General features: G+C 35.3%; 1 protein-coding gene across 1 annotated transcript; it reads right to left on the bottom strand.

Moving 5' to 3' along the window:
- Positions 1 to 11,040: 11,040 nt before the first annotated feature.
- LOC105634483 (serine carboxypeptidase-like 45) lies at positions 11,041 to 13,761 on the bottom strand. The gene is made up of 9 exons (XM_020679425.3): positions 13,469 to 13,761; positions 13,214 to 13,318; positions 13,013 to 13,108; positions 12,770 to 12,862; positions 12,616 to 12,686; positions 12,044 to 12,525; positions 11,866 to 11,958; positions 11,661 to 11,778; positions 11,041 to 11,380 (listed from the first exon to the last, which is right to left on the bottom strand). The coding sequence occupies exons 1-9, from the start codon at positions 13,707 to 13,709 to the stop codon at positions 11,240 to 11,242; spliced, it is 1,440 nt and encodes a 479-aa protein (XP_020535084.1). The 5' UTR covers positions 13,710 to 13,761; the 3' UTR covers positions 11,041 to 11,239.
- Between the last annotated feature and the right edge of the window lie 324 nt (positions 13,762 to 14,085).

Raw genomic sequence — 14,085 nt, 5'->3', positions numbered from 1 at the left:
TGTTTTATTGACATTGTAAAGCATTTGTTAAACTTTGAATGTAAAAATTGTATTGTTATACTATAATTGTAACAAATGTTGTGGATCCCTCTCACACGTGGGACAAGTTTGAAAGAAAAAAAAGGAAACAAACCACGTTTTTTTTAAATGGTCAAATAAGGCTGCAGATAAGGAAAAAAAAGGAAGAAAATGTTGAAATTTTAGACGCGTTAATAGCGCATCCATTCGGTAGACACGTTAATAATGTGTCCCCTTCTCCTATAAATAGGAGAAGGTTTTTCCTAAACAAACACACAAAAACAAAGAATAGGAATACATAATTAAGTGTAGAGAATTTTAGGAAAATGTTCCTAAAATTGGGAAAGAGAGAAAATAGTGAGGATTATAATTTTTTTTGGATGTTTTTGGAAATCACTTAAAGTACCACTATTTTTGTAATCTCTTTTGTACCTACTATTTTTAGTGAAAGAATTATTCATAGTTTTTGTCCCGTGGATGTAGCCCATAACAGTTGAAGGATGAACCACATAAATCTTAGTGTCCTTATTTTTCATCTGGCATTTACGGTAATTATTTAATTTTTACCGTGGTTATTATTTCTGGTGAATTCGATCGTTAATATCCAATACGTAATTATTGGAGGCCCCACTCGGGATCAGTTAGAATTCCAACAACTAGTATCAGAGCCTTTGGTTGATAAATTCTGTCAATGTTTCTACAAAGTTACTATTCACGTGAATAGTGAATTTCGTGAATTGTAAAATTTTTTCAGTTTCAGAATTCGTCGACGGGTCAATGATCAAATTGACGGATTCGAATTATTCAATGTGGAAATCCAGAATGGAGGACTACCTTAATTGCAAAGATCTGTACGATCCAATTGAAGGTGACAGTGCAAAGCCAGAAGAAATGAAAGAAAGGCAGTGGGAGAAATTAAAAACGCAGACATTGGTACAATACGCCAATAGATAGATGCTAGCCTGTACAACCACGTGAGAAATGAAAAAGATCCCCAAGTTCTCTAGAAGAAATTAGAGAATATGTACGAGGCTACAAATGCTCAAGGTAAAGTGTTCATGATTCGTAAAGTCATGAACTTAAAGCTGTCAGAGGGAAGATTAATTACACAACACCTGAATGATTTTGAAGGACTCGTAACTGAGTTAGCAGTTAGCAGTATGTCCTTAGATGACGAGATGCAAGCATGCCTACTATTGGGATCTTTACCGAATAGTTGGGATACTCTTGTGGTATAATTAAGTAACTCAGCTCCAAATGGTGTGGTAACAATGTCTATGGTAAAGAATAGACTACTCAATGAAGAACTACGAAGAAGAGATGTTGCCAGTACCAGTTCACAAGCCCTTGTCATAGAGAATAGGGGCCAGACCAAGAGTAGAGGTCGAGGGCATGTAAAGTCAGGTGGTAGATCCAAGTCCAGAGAGATGAGAAAATGTTACAATTGCGGTAAGGAGGGTCATCTCAAAAGAAATTGTCATTTACTCAAACAGGATCATGCAAACCGAAGACAGGAGAATGACAGAAATACATCTACTATAGTCTCAACAGAAGATGGTGAGGTGACTTTAGTCACTCATGATGCAGATTGCTGTTATGTTGGAGATGCAGATACGGAGTGGATAGTAGACTCTAGTGCTTCATACCACTGTATTCCAAAAAGGGAATACTTTTTCACTTATAAAGCAGGAGATTTTGGCACTATTAGAATGAGAAATAATAGTGTCTTGCAAATGGTGGGAATCGATGATGTCTGCATAAAAGTGTCGGGTGCACATTAATACTTAAAAATATGAGACATATTTTCGATCTTCGGTTAAACCTGTTGTCTGTCAATGTACTGGACAAGGAAGGCTATTAACACCATACAGGTGACGGTAATTGGAAACTCACCAAAGGGTCTTTGGTGGTGGTGAGAGGACAATTATGTTGCTTGCTGTATAAGATGCACGCAACAATATGTGCGGGTCAACTGAATACAGTTGAAGATGATGCTTCACCAAATTTGTGGCATAGGCAGCTGGCGCACGTAAGTGAGAAAGGGTTGAATATGTTGGTTAAGAAGTCCCTTATCCCATTAGCCAAAGGTAAAATAAACACTTGTGATCACTGTTTATTTGGGAAGGAACATCGTGTCTCATTTTTGAAAAGCTCTAGATGGAGAGACAACAAGTTGGAGTTAGTACACTCTGACGTATGTGGTCCCATAGAGGTAGAATCACTTGGAGGAAGTAGATATTTTCTAACTTTCATTGATGATTTCTCAAGAAAAATATGGATATATTTGTTGCGCACAAAGGACCAAGTATTCAAGCAGTTTTAGCAATTCCATGCGATGGTGGAAAGGGGACTGGAGCGGCATTAAAGTGTTTACGCACGAATAATGATGGTGAATACATCTCTAAGGAGTTTAGAGATTATTATAGTCAGCATGGTATCAGGCATGAAAAGACAGTTCCTGGTACGCCTCAACACAATGGCGTTGTTGAACGGATGAATCGCACCATTGTTGAAAGAGTCAGATCCATGCTCAAAATGGCCAACTTACCTAAGCCATTTTGGGGAGAAGCTGTCAATACTGCTGTCTACCTAATCAACCGACTACCTTCAGCACCTTTGGACTTTGATATCCCAAAGAAGGTCTAGACAGGTAGAAATATTTCATACTCTCACCTGAGGGTATTTGGCTACAAGGCATTTATGCATGTTCCGAAGGAGCAGAGATCAAAGCTTGATGACAAGTCAGTTCCTTGCACTTTTGTCGGTTATGGAGACGAAGAGTTTGGCTACAGGTTGTGGGACCCAGTGAAAAAAAATTTGTCCGGAGCCGAGACATAGTATTCCACGAGAATGAGATCATGGCAGATACAACTTGTGAAGAATCCACAAGTGATGGTGTTGTTGATATTACAGCTGGAAGCATTCCTACAGATGATGTCACAAGAGGAGGAATGCCAGAATCAGAACGGGAAGAAGAAGAAGAGCCAGTCATGGGGGATCAAGAGACGATTGTAGATGATAACAGTGATGCAGAGGGTATTGAACAGGGGGAGGCAGAGAACCCTGTTCTACCAGAAGGAGTTGAACCTCAGTTAAGAAGGTCAACCAGAGAACGCCAATGTCATAGCCCAGCCCATGGTCAATATTGTCCGCTTTGGGGCTCCAGCCCGTACGAGTACCCCCTCACGGTTTTGTTTTCAGGCAGGCTTTGCAACCCGCCCAAAAGGCCTCAACCATGTTCTGGAACCACCCCTCTTATGTACAGGACCACCCCCTCGTACTTAACCGATGTGGGATTTGCCTAAGGTGTGCTGGCCTTGCCACATACACCCCCCCTTGGGGACTCAGCGTCCTCGCTGAGGTTGAGTACGAGGGGGTGGTCCTGTACATAAGAGGGGTGGTTCCAGAACATGGTTGAGGCCTTTTGGGCGGGTTGCAAAGCCTGCCTGAAAACAAAACCGTGAGGGGGTACTCGTACGGGCTGGAGCCCCAAAGCGGACAATATTGACCATGGGCTGGGCTATGACAATTGGTATCAGAGCCGACCCTCGTTCCTCTGGCCGGTGGTGGGGCAAACCTCAGCGAGGACGCTGAGTCCCCAAGGGGGGGTGTATGTGGCAAGGCCAGCACACCTTAGGCAAATCCCACATCGGTTAAGTACGAGGGGGTGGTCCTGTACATAAGAGGGGTGGTTCCAGAACATGGTTGAGGCCTTTTGGGCGGGTTGCAAAGCCTGCCTGAAAACAAAACCGTGAGGGGGTACTCGTACGGGCTGGAGCCCCAAAGCGGACAATATTGACCATGGGCTGGGCTATGACAGCCAACCATCTACAAGGTACCTTAGTTCTGATTACATTATGATTTCTGATGAGGGGGAGCCAGAGAGCTTCCAAGATGTGCAATCTTGCAAAGATAAAGATTGCTGGACAAAGGCCATGCAAGAGGAGATGAATTCTTTGAAAAAGAATGATACATATGAGCTGGTGAAACTTCCAAAAGGGAAGAGAACATTCAAGAACAAATAGGTGTATAAACTGAAGAAAGATGATGGCAACCTAGTGAGATACAAAGCTCGATTGGTCGTCAAAGGCTTTACTCAAAAGAAAGGTATTGACTTTGATGAGATTTTTTCACCAGTTGTGAAAATGAGTTCTATTCGAGTTGTGCTAGGTCTAGTAGTCAGTTTGAATATTGAGTTAGAGCAGCTTGATGTAAAGACCTCATTCTTGCATGGGGATCTAGAGGAAGAAATCTATATGGAACAACCAGAAGGTTTCAAGGTCAAGGGAAAAGAGGACATGGTTTGTCGTTTGAAGAAGAACTTGTACAGGTTGAAACAAGCACCGCGACAATGGTATAAAAAGTTTGATTCTTTCATGGTGAATCAAGGATACAAAAGGACAGATGCAGATCCTTGTGTATATGTCCAGAAATTCCCTGATGGTAAATTTATTATCCTTCTCTTATATGTTGATGATATGCTAATCGTTGGACCAGATGCATATATGATTAGCAAGTTAAAAAGTGATTTGTGAAAAGCATTTGACATGAAGGATTTGGGATCGGCAAGGCGAATTCTCGGAATGGAGATTATCCGAGACAGAAAGTCCTGCAAGTTATGGTTATCACAGGAAAAATATATTGAACGAGTTCTAGAGAGGTTCAATATGAAGAATGCTAAACCAGTTAGCACTGCGCTTGTCGCTCACTTCAAGTTGAGTAAGAAATCTTATCCATCAATAGAGAAAGAAAAAGGAGATATGTCAAATGTTTCATATTCTTCAGCGGTCGGAAGTTTGATGCACGCAATGGTGTCTACGAGACCAGATATCGCTCATGCAGTTGGCGTTGTGAGCGAATTTCTGTCAAATCCCGAGAAGACACATTGAGAAGCAGTAAAGTAGATCTTCAGATACCTGAGAGGAACTTCAAAGTTATGTTTAACTTTTGGAGGTGAAAAGCATGCACTTGTTGGTTACACAGATGCAGATATGGCCGGTGATCTTGATGAAAGAAAAAATCTACATCAGGATACCTATTTTATTCTCAGGAGGAGCTATTTCATGGTAGTCGAGATTCCAAAAATGTGTTTCATTATCAACGACCGAAGTAGAGTACGTTGCAGCAACGGAAGCAGGAAAGGAAATGCTTTGATTAAAGTAATTCTTTCAAGAATTCGGTGTGCAGCAGGAAGAATATATAGTTTATTGTGATAGTTAAAGTGCGTTAGACTTGAACAAAAATACGTATCATGCACAGACGAAGCACATTGATGTAAGATATCATTGGCTTAGATCTGCCATTGAAGAGAAGCAGTTTCAGTTGCGAAAGATCCACACAGACAGAAATGCTGTGGATATATTGACAAAGGTCGTTCGAAAGGAAAAGTTCAAACTATGTGTCAAAGTGGCAAGAATGGAGAGTCTCACCATGTAGTCAGGAGGGGGAGAATTGTTGTGGGTCCCTCCGACATGTGGGACACACACAAATTTGAAAGAAAAAAAGGAAACAAACTACGTTTTTTTTTTTTGAAAGAGTAAACTACGTTTTTTTAAAAGGTCAAATAAGGCTGCAGACAAAGAAAAAAAGGGAAGAAAATGTTGAAATTTTGGACGCGTTAATAGCGCATCCATTCGATGGACGCGTTAATAATGTGTCCCCTTCTCCTATGAATAGGAGAAGGTTTTCCCTAAATAAACACATAAAAAGCAAAGAATAGGAATACACAATTAAGTATAGAGAATTTTAGGAAAAGGTTCCTAAAATTAGGAAAGAGAGAAAATAGTAAGGATTATAATTTTTTTGGATGTTTTTGGGAAACACTTAGAGTACCACTATTTTTGTAATCTCTTTTGTACCTACTATTTTTAGTGGAAGAATTATTCAGAGTTTTTTGTCCCGTGGACGTAGCCCATAACAGTTGAAGGATGAACCACGTAAATCTCGGTATCCTTATTTTTCATTTGGCATTTATGGTAATTATTTAATTTTTACCATGGTTATTATTTCTGGTGAATTCGATCGTTAATATCCAATACGTAATTATTGGAGGCCCCATTCAGGATCAGTTAGAATCCCAACAACAAAAGGAATAATTTTTTTTTTTTTTTAATGTTGTCCTTCTCTCCTTGTTAAATGTTACACTTATAGTGTAATAATGTCAGAATATACGCATAGAATGAGATTCTCATGCAAATTCATTTGTGTTAGGTACAATTGTTGAACTTACAGTGTAACAACTTATAGTTGAGATTCCCTGCAAATTCATATATGCTAAGTGCATTTTTTACACTTATAGTGTAACAACCTATAAACTATTGTTATTGTTATATTTAGTGTAACAACCTATAGGTTTTATTTACTCAATTTAAACCATATATGTGAATGAAAAAGGAGAAAGGAATGATTTTATGTATGGAATTGTATAAGTGATGGTATTATTGTTAGGAAGAAAGATATCGTTGTGTAAGAGGTGGTATTATTAAGAGGAAGAAAGGTATTTGGCTGGTTGCAAGAAGAATTTATATTATACTATCTCGTGAATGTTTGGAACTCAAAATGCTTATACATCTATCTATTGTATAACAATACTTCCTATTTATAGTCATTGCTTATTCTTCATTTTCTCTTTCTTTTATATCTTTAACTATTCTAAGTAAACTATAATTATACATATTGCTAGGGGCGGAGCTCCCTTAGGGCCTAAGGGTGCTGTGGCGCCCCAAAACTTTTTTTTTAAAAAACTTTCTTATGAAAATGATTTTAATCCTTCAAAATATAGAAAAATTGCATTAAAAAAAATTTTTTTATTGCTTTTTGTTATTGCACAACATGTTTGAAGATTTGTGGTATTTAGTAAGGTTTAAATTTCTTTTTTTTTGTTAATATATAATGGTAGATGTTTGTTGATCGAAATAATTACCTTATTTTGTTTAGATATGCTTTTTTTTTTTTTCTTATTATATTGTGTAACTATTTTGTTTTAGATTTGATAATAAAGGCAAATGTGATCATCTTATTTCAAGATAAATACTTATACTTATATGTAAAAGTTATTTGATTTAATTTTATTTTCCTGCATGATTCTAAATTTTTTTTTCTTATTATATTGTGTAACTGTTTTGTTTTAGATTTGATAATAAAGGTAAAAGTGATCATCTTATTTCAAGATAAATACTTATACTTATATGTAAAGTCATTCAATTTTATTTTATTTCCCCGCATGATTCTAAAATTTTTATTTTATATATTGTTATATTTATTGTGGAACAATATCATAAATATATTGTTAACTTTAACTTTAATTTTTAACTTATTGTGATCATCTTATTGTTATCATCCTTTTAACTTTAATTTTTTAAATTGTTACGTTGTAAGTGTGATAATGTCCTTTAACTTCAAATTTTCTAAAAGTTCGTGTTATATCTGTGTCTACATTTAACGTTTAACAAGGAGAGAGAGGGAAGAAAATATTTTTCCGACAAAAAAATATTGCTTTTGTTACAGCCATAATATAACAATGCATTTGTTACATTTAAAGTGTAATAAATACCTTTGAAATACTATATTCGTAAATACTTTTTGGAGGACATCATTTCTGTAATTAATAATTAGTTTTTTTCTAAACATGTCACGATCCATTTCTATTGACCGAATCAGCACTATGGCCTAGGTAGTAAACTCAAATACTAATTATAACTCTATAGACCCAATTAAATATTCAATTGGACGGTCCAATAAAATATTAATGATCCAAATTATTGTAAGTTCTTAATTCAAATACCAACGTGAATACATATATTCATCACTCGTTATCTTTTCAATCTTCACAGCCTTGCTCTACATGCATTTATAGGTATAATCATTAACTTACTCATTGGGCACCATTTAACTATTCGACTTGTACTATCAATTTTTCAAATAAAATTCACATGTAATTGATATTATTATTACAATCATAAAACTCTTATAATAACTGCATATATCCACTTCTATTACAAATATTAGAGGACCTTAGTTAAATAGGAACTATTGTACACATCTAGACATTACTTCAACAAACTCCGAGAAGAAGGATGAATTATGCTATTTTAAATTTGATAAAGTATTATATATTATTACTCTCATCAAAAGCAAGAATTTGTTTCTCTTCTTGACCAATTAAACTTCCACAACAATTTCTTGGAAATCCTCAATCTAATATCAAATTCACATACATTGCATATTTAGTTATTTACTTCCAGTTCTGTTGACATTTAAATTCCTATTATTCTTATTCATAATTCACTTTTATATTTTTAAACAAACTAATAACTTTAAATCCTTCACAAATTTATTTACTATTTTGAAATTCATATTTCTCTAAATGGGCATTGAAATCTATATTTATTTAAGAAATCATTAGGTTCACTTGAATCCATTTATTAAAATCCTTTGACTAAACTTAATTTTCTTTAAGAGACATATTTTATAAATACTTTGGCTAACTTAAAAGACATATTTTATTTCTGAAATTAACTTAGAGATTACCTTTTTCAAATCCAATTTAAAACAAGGATTTAACTTATTTACGTAAATCAAATGTATATACATATATACTCATACATTTATTTATCTTAATAAATAAATATTATATAGTTTTACCATATATATATTTTCATATATTTATTTACTTTACCAAATAATAAAATATAATTTTGTAGTAACATCTTTAATTTATTTACTTAAAATATCACTTAACATCTCATTTTTAAATACTTTGTCAAATTCAATCAAATACAAATAAATTTTGGTTTTTATTTATCTAATTCATTCTTTCATAATTTATTTCTTATTTAATATTACAAAATGTTATCTTGTATGATAAATTAATTCTTTAAGAATCCCTTTCTTTGCTTTTTCTGTAAAAATTTGACAGCATTTCATTTGTAATTTAGTTTATCCGAATTTCACATACTGTGCAAATTGCAATAACAACAGCCCATCCACCGTACTTCATAATAATTTTTTTCCATCCGCACTTACGGTATTTCATAAATTACCAATGTCAATATTTATTTTATTTTTGATTAATTCATTAATAAACTTAAATTGTCTAAATTTTAAATTTGAACTTTATACCAAATTTAACGGACTACATCTTAAAGTGTACCGATAAAAAATGGAATTTGAATTCGGATTCGGTGCACGAAATCCACATTTCTACCTCTTGGAGTCTCGCCGCCCGGAAAATCGACACTGCCAAGAATTTTGTAAAGACACCACCACCCGACTGCACATTGCAACTTCAGCTCGCCACACTTGTTGTGCCGGCTGGAAACAAACGGAGGGAGAGAGAGAGAGAGAGAGAGGTTACGCCGTCGACAAGGGAGTTGCTGGAGCCGTTCGATTGTGACGAGATCGTCGGAGACGGCGAAGGGGCTGCTGCGTCGTTCGCAACGGAGAGATCGCAGCTCGCCTGCCTGCTGTTAACCAGAGACGAAAACCGAGAGAGAGAAACTGGCTGCGCGACGACGAAGAGGAGGTGGCACCGGCTGGCTCAAGTGGTGGCCGGAATAACAGAAAGAGAGAGAGGAAGGGCGGCTTACTGCCGCTGGAACGAGGAAGAGGAAAGAAGAAGAAGAGAAAGAAAAGAGAGGAAAAAAAAAAAAAAGATAAAAAAAAAAGCTGCTAGGGTTTTCTAGAATAATCCGGTTTATTTTGAACTGAGTTTGATCAAAACCAAGGATTTGGTCTGATTTCCACTTGATTTATATGTTTTTTCATTTGGTTTGAAGATTTAAACTGATTTATGAGTCTGATTTAATAATAATAATAATAATAAAATGTATTCTTTTAAGTGGTTGTATAATGCCATTGGTTGGAATTAAAAATTAGCTTTTTAATGAAAAATCTATAAAATTGAATTTTTGGATATTTCGAAACACCATTTTCGTAAAAGCCCCAAAACCTGCATAAGAGTTTGCCTTCCACCCAACTTAGTGCTTCCTTAAAGGATAAAGCTTCGGCAACATTGATGTCTGCTGCACTAGATAAGTCCAACTGACAGGCGTTAAAAAAACTCGCATCTGTAGTACGCAAAAACCAATTGGTGGTATTATCCAGACAGCTGGGCGTGATTAACTGGAATCGGCAAACAACAGTTGAGCGGACTGCCAAGCCTTTTGCCAAATGGAAGCAGCTCTAAATTGCCCTCTGCAACATAGCACAGTGTTCGGATTTTGCAATGTAACCCACAAAATCAAGCAAAATGTGCGGACATCAGCTGAAACACATGTAATGACCATATACTAATAGAATCCTTGTTAACTTTTTTTGTGTGCTGAAAAGTAGAATTTGAATTTACAATTAGTATAATTACCTATATATCCTTTCAATTAATGCAAAGGTGAAAGTTTTAGTTTCGTTAATTTTTATTGACATGGCAAAATATGCCTATATGTAGGTCATGCAATAAGCCTAAAATAAGCTAGGCTACATGTAACTCTATTTACCAACAAGTTAACGTATTTTATGTTAGGATTTCTAGGCGTGGAAACCCTAAATGATAGTGTGTGTTTGCTGGGAAAAGGGAAGTAAGTTCAGGAAAAAGAAAGAAAAAAAAAAAAGAAAAAAAAAGAATTAACAAGTTGCAAATTCAAGGTTTAGATCTGCCCTTAAAAAATAAATTGGCATCCACCAATCCATATAATGATTGCCATGCGGCAATAAAAATGGAAGAAATGACCTAATTAAGCTCTTAGAGCAACATACGAACAAATAGTGTACTTTTGAAAAAATAATAAAGACTAGTTAAAACTTTGAATTAGTCACATGTTATTAATTAATGCAAATTAATTATCATTAACAATAAAAAGAGAAATTGTTTTGTCCAGTAGTAGGTCTTTTAAAAAAATCTAACAAAAAAGTGGTAAGAAGATAATTAGGCAAAATAGTAAAAGAATGTGATCAAACAATGTCAAAGAATAAAAATGTGATCAAACCCACTGTCTGATAGAATGCATCTAGACAAATTGGTCAAAATGACTAGAAAATAAAAATGAATTTGAATTGCTAAAAAAGAGATGAGCAATCAATGAAATACATCAGGGATTCAAACATCTCAATTATTCAAAAATCAAAAGAAGAAAGAAGAAAGAAACATAAAAGAAATTGCATTGCCCATCAAGTATGATTGTATGGGGAAAACTCCTTTCTTGAAATTTAGATCCATGTTCTTGATTTAGCTAAGTGGCTTCCCAGCTAGAAATGCTTTAAATAATGCTAGTGATCTCTTGGGTGATGAAAATGGTGCCAAATGAGACCCTCCTCTAATTGTTGTAAAACTTAATATGTCTCCATAAACTTCTGTCCATCCACCAACCTGAACAACAACAAATAAACTTAATTGTTGTAAATTTCCTTTTTTTTTTTTTTTTTTGGTTTTTTTAAGAATAAATTATTTCCTTTAAAAAACTATCATAAGACAAAAAATAATCCATTTTGCTCCTTCAAATTCAAAAATTTATATTTGGCCCTTCAAATTTCAACTTCTAGTTGGATCCATGGGCATAGCAAAACTTTCTGGCATAACAAACTTAATTAGGTATCAAGTCCTTTGGTTCTTAACAACATATACTTATTATGTATAGAAAAAGGCTAACCTGTTTATCTTCAATCCAACCTCTATAAGCCACAGTTGCATTCAGTCCCAGCTGCTTTGCCAAATTATTTACCAATGTTCTTGACCCAATAAATGGAATAACCGAATCTTGGTCTCCACTGTATCATTATTTTCAAAAACGAGAATTAATTGACTAAAAATTGTCTCTCCTTTTTCACTGAGAAATGTAAAATCAAATTACGTACCTGTATATTAGAACCCGAATGCCTGAACTGACAAGTGAACCCACCACGCCAATGGTAGGTATCTCAAGGTTTTCCCTATCGTAGTTAACTACTCTGCAATAAGCGATAGTATATGTTATCAAAATATGTAATATGGAAAATTATCTATGAGGCTTAAGAGTGTGGAATTGTAAATTACTGGCTGCAGGAACTCCACTTGGCGATTCCTACTAGCTGGGCATGAAGAGCTTCTTGAACATTTTTGAAGTTCAAGTATTCATAAGTCTTTTCTTGTACACAAAGATCGATATTTTCTGAAGCTTTCTGCGTATAAGGAGAGCTTACGGGCTTGCTAGAATTTTCTTGTAATGATTTAGAAAATCGGAACCTTGCCCTCAAAGGATGATCATTCACTTTCAGTTGTGCTTGGCCATAAGAAACACAAACATCAGAAGTGACATCATACTCATCAATTTCATAAGGAATTTCTGCCGAAATTCGATCATTAACAGCTTCACAATCAGGTGAAAGAGAGCCTCTTATTCCCTCTCTCCATAGCTGTGACATGTTACAAGTTGAAGTGAGAAGTTGATAAGTAGAATCTGAGATCAACCCATGAGACCAGTAGTAGTATCCCTCTGAGTTCATGTCCGTACTGAATTCCAGGAGAGGGTTTCCTAGCTGAAAGAAAAAAGAGAGAATAATGAAATAAAATAGTGAGTAAAAATGCCTAAATCATTTTTAATTTCTTTGGGACTGGTATCTCCTTACAGCTATTCCCTTCAAATTGAATTTTAATCCTGATTGAACGATGAGATTTGCAAGTTGTGGGACATAGTGACCTAATAAAGGAGTTAAGGACATCAAATCCCTGTCCAAGAGATAAATATTTCCTAATATATTTTCATTACAAAGAAAAGTAAACCTGCATAGCTCTCCCCAGTGATAAAGAAATCTCTGTTCTTGTAATCAGGAAATTTTTCAAACCACTGTTGCAGGAACACCAGATTATCTTGTGCTGAAGAAAAAGCAATCCTGATATCAGTTTTGGCGAAACAAAATCTAACCAATAGAATTATTTTTATTTATACCAAGTAAGATGGAGTATAAAAATTTATACCTTTAAGCATTCTAAATAAGAAATTTACCAGATTTGATAGTATCATACCTGTGATAGTGTCGTTCACAGAGTCATAGAAAGATGTGTTAGCAGAATAGGAGAAACCAACTCCTGCTGGTGATTCCAAATATAGAATATTTGCTTCTGTTGCACATATATATAAAATAGAATGTTAGTTCGGTTGGTCAATCAGCGCATTAAAGAACACAAGAAAAAAAAAAACACAACATAAATTAATAACAGTGGCACCTTTGTTCCAACTATATTCATTTCTGGTCAGATTCACTCCACCAGCTGGCCTGAAGGGACCATGCTCAGAAAAAGCTCCAGCTCCAACAGAAGAACAACCAGGTCCTGCAAATTTATTCCAATAATTCAAATCAGTGCACGTCTATACATATATGCAAAAGAAAAAGGTGATATTTGTGTTTAAATTTTCATTTATATTTCTTTTTAATTCTAAAAATTCTTCAGGCAGCTAGTTTATTAAGTAAAATGGGTTACCTCCATTTAACCAGAGAACGAGAGGTTTTGAAGCAGGGTTTGTTTCTGCTTCAACAAAGTAATAGAAAAGAGCTCTCTGTTGCTTTTCATCAACGGTAATATACCCAGCGTATTGCTGGAAACTGACTTGCGGTTGCCCTGGTAAACTAACTATTTTATTATCTTCTTTGGAGGATGCTCTGCATATTTGCATGAAACTCATGCAAATTAAAGCCATTACTAACCATGATTGAGATTTCATGGTGGAGAGAGAGAGAGAGAGAGAGAGAGAGAGAGAGAACAATAAAGAGTGATATAGGAGAGCAGAGCTCAATGTCCTGGTTGTCAAATTGTAGGGTTTTATAGCTTTCCAAACAGTATTTTATCAGCTGGATGTAATTTCCCAAACTTTGTAATAATAATTACATGGAACGGCCATATCTCATCGTGATTTACGCAATAAGAGAAATGAATAGAGCCAGGCAGTAAGTCCCACCTAAGTAATACACGTTGACCAAACAAAGAGATAGAGACAGGCCAAAGGTATATCACATACACAAAAATTATGTGCCGGCTCAAAATCCTTGCAATTTCATCGTTGACTTCATCGCCTTTGTGGAAGCCAAAAGGGTCTTTTA

This window comes from Jatropha curcas, chromosome 2, assembly GCF_041381405.1.
Source record: "Jatropha curcas cultivar XTBG-Jc1 chromosome 2, XTBG_Jcur_1.0, whole genome shotgun sequence".
Taxonomy (NCBI): domain Eukaryota; kingdom Viridiplantae; phylum Streptophyta; class Magnoliopsida; order Malpighiales; family Euphorbiaceae; genus Jatropha; species Jatropha curcas.
Note: the sequence above shows the minus strand (reverse complement) of the source record. Positions and strands in the feature narration are given on the sequence as shown.

Bases quoted from the DNA above. Each gene is read 5' to 3' on its own strand.
- LOC105634483 (XM_020679425.3), bottom strand. From the start codon at position 13,709: ATGAAATCTCAATCATGGTTAGTAATGGCTTTAATTTGCATGAGTTTC. The intron at 12,526-12,615 runs GTAAGGAGATAC...TTTTTCTTTCAG, and splicing joins TCAATTTGAAGGGAATAGCT to CTAGGAAACCCTCTCCTGGA. The intron at 11,959-12,043 runs GTAATTTACAAT...CGCTTATTGCAG, and splicing joins AAGTGGAGTTCCTGCAGCCA to AGTAGTTAACTACGATAGGG.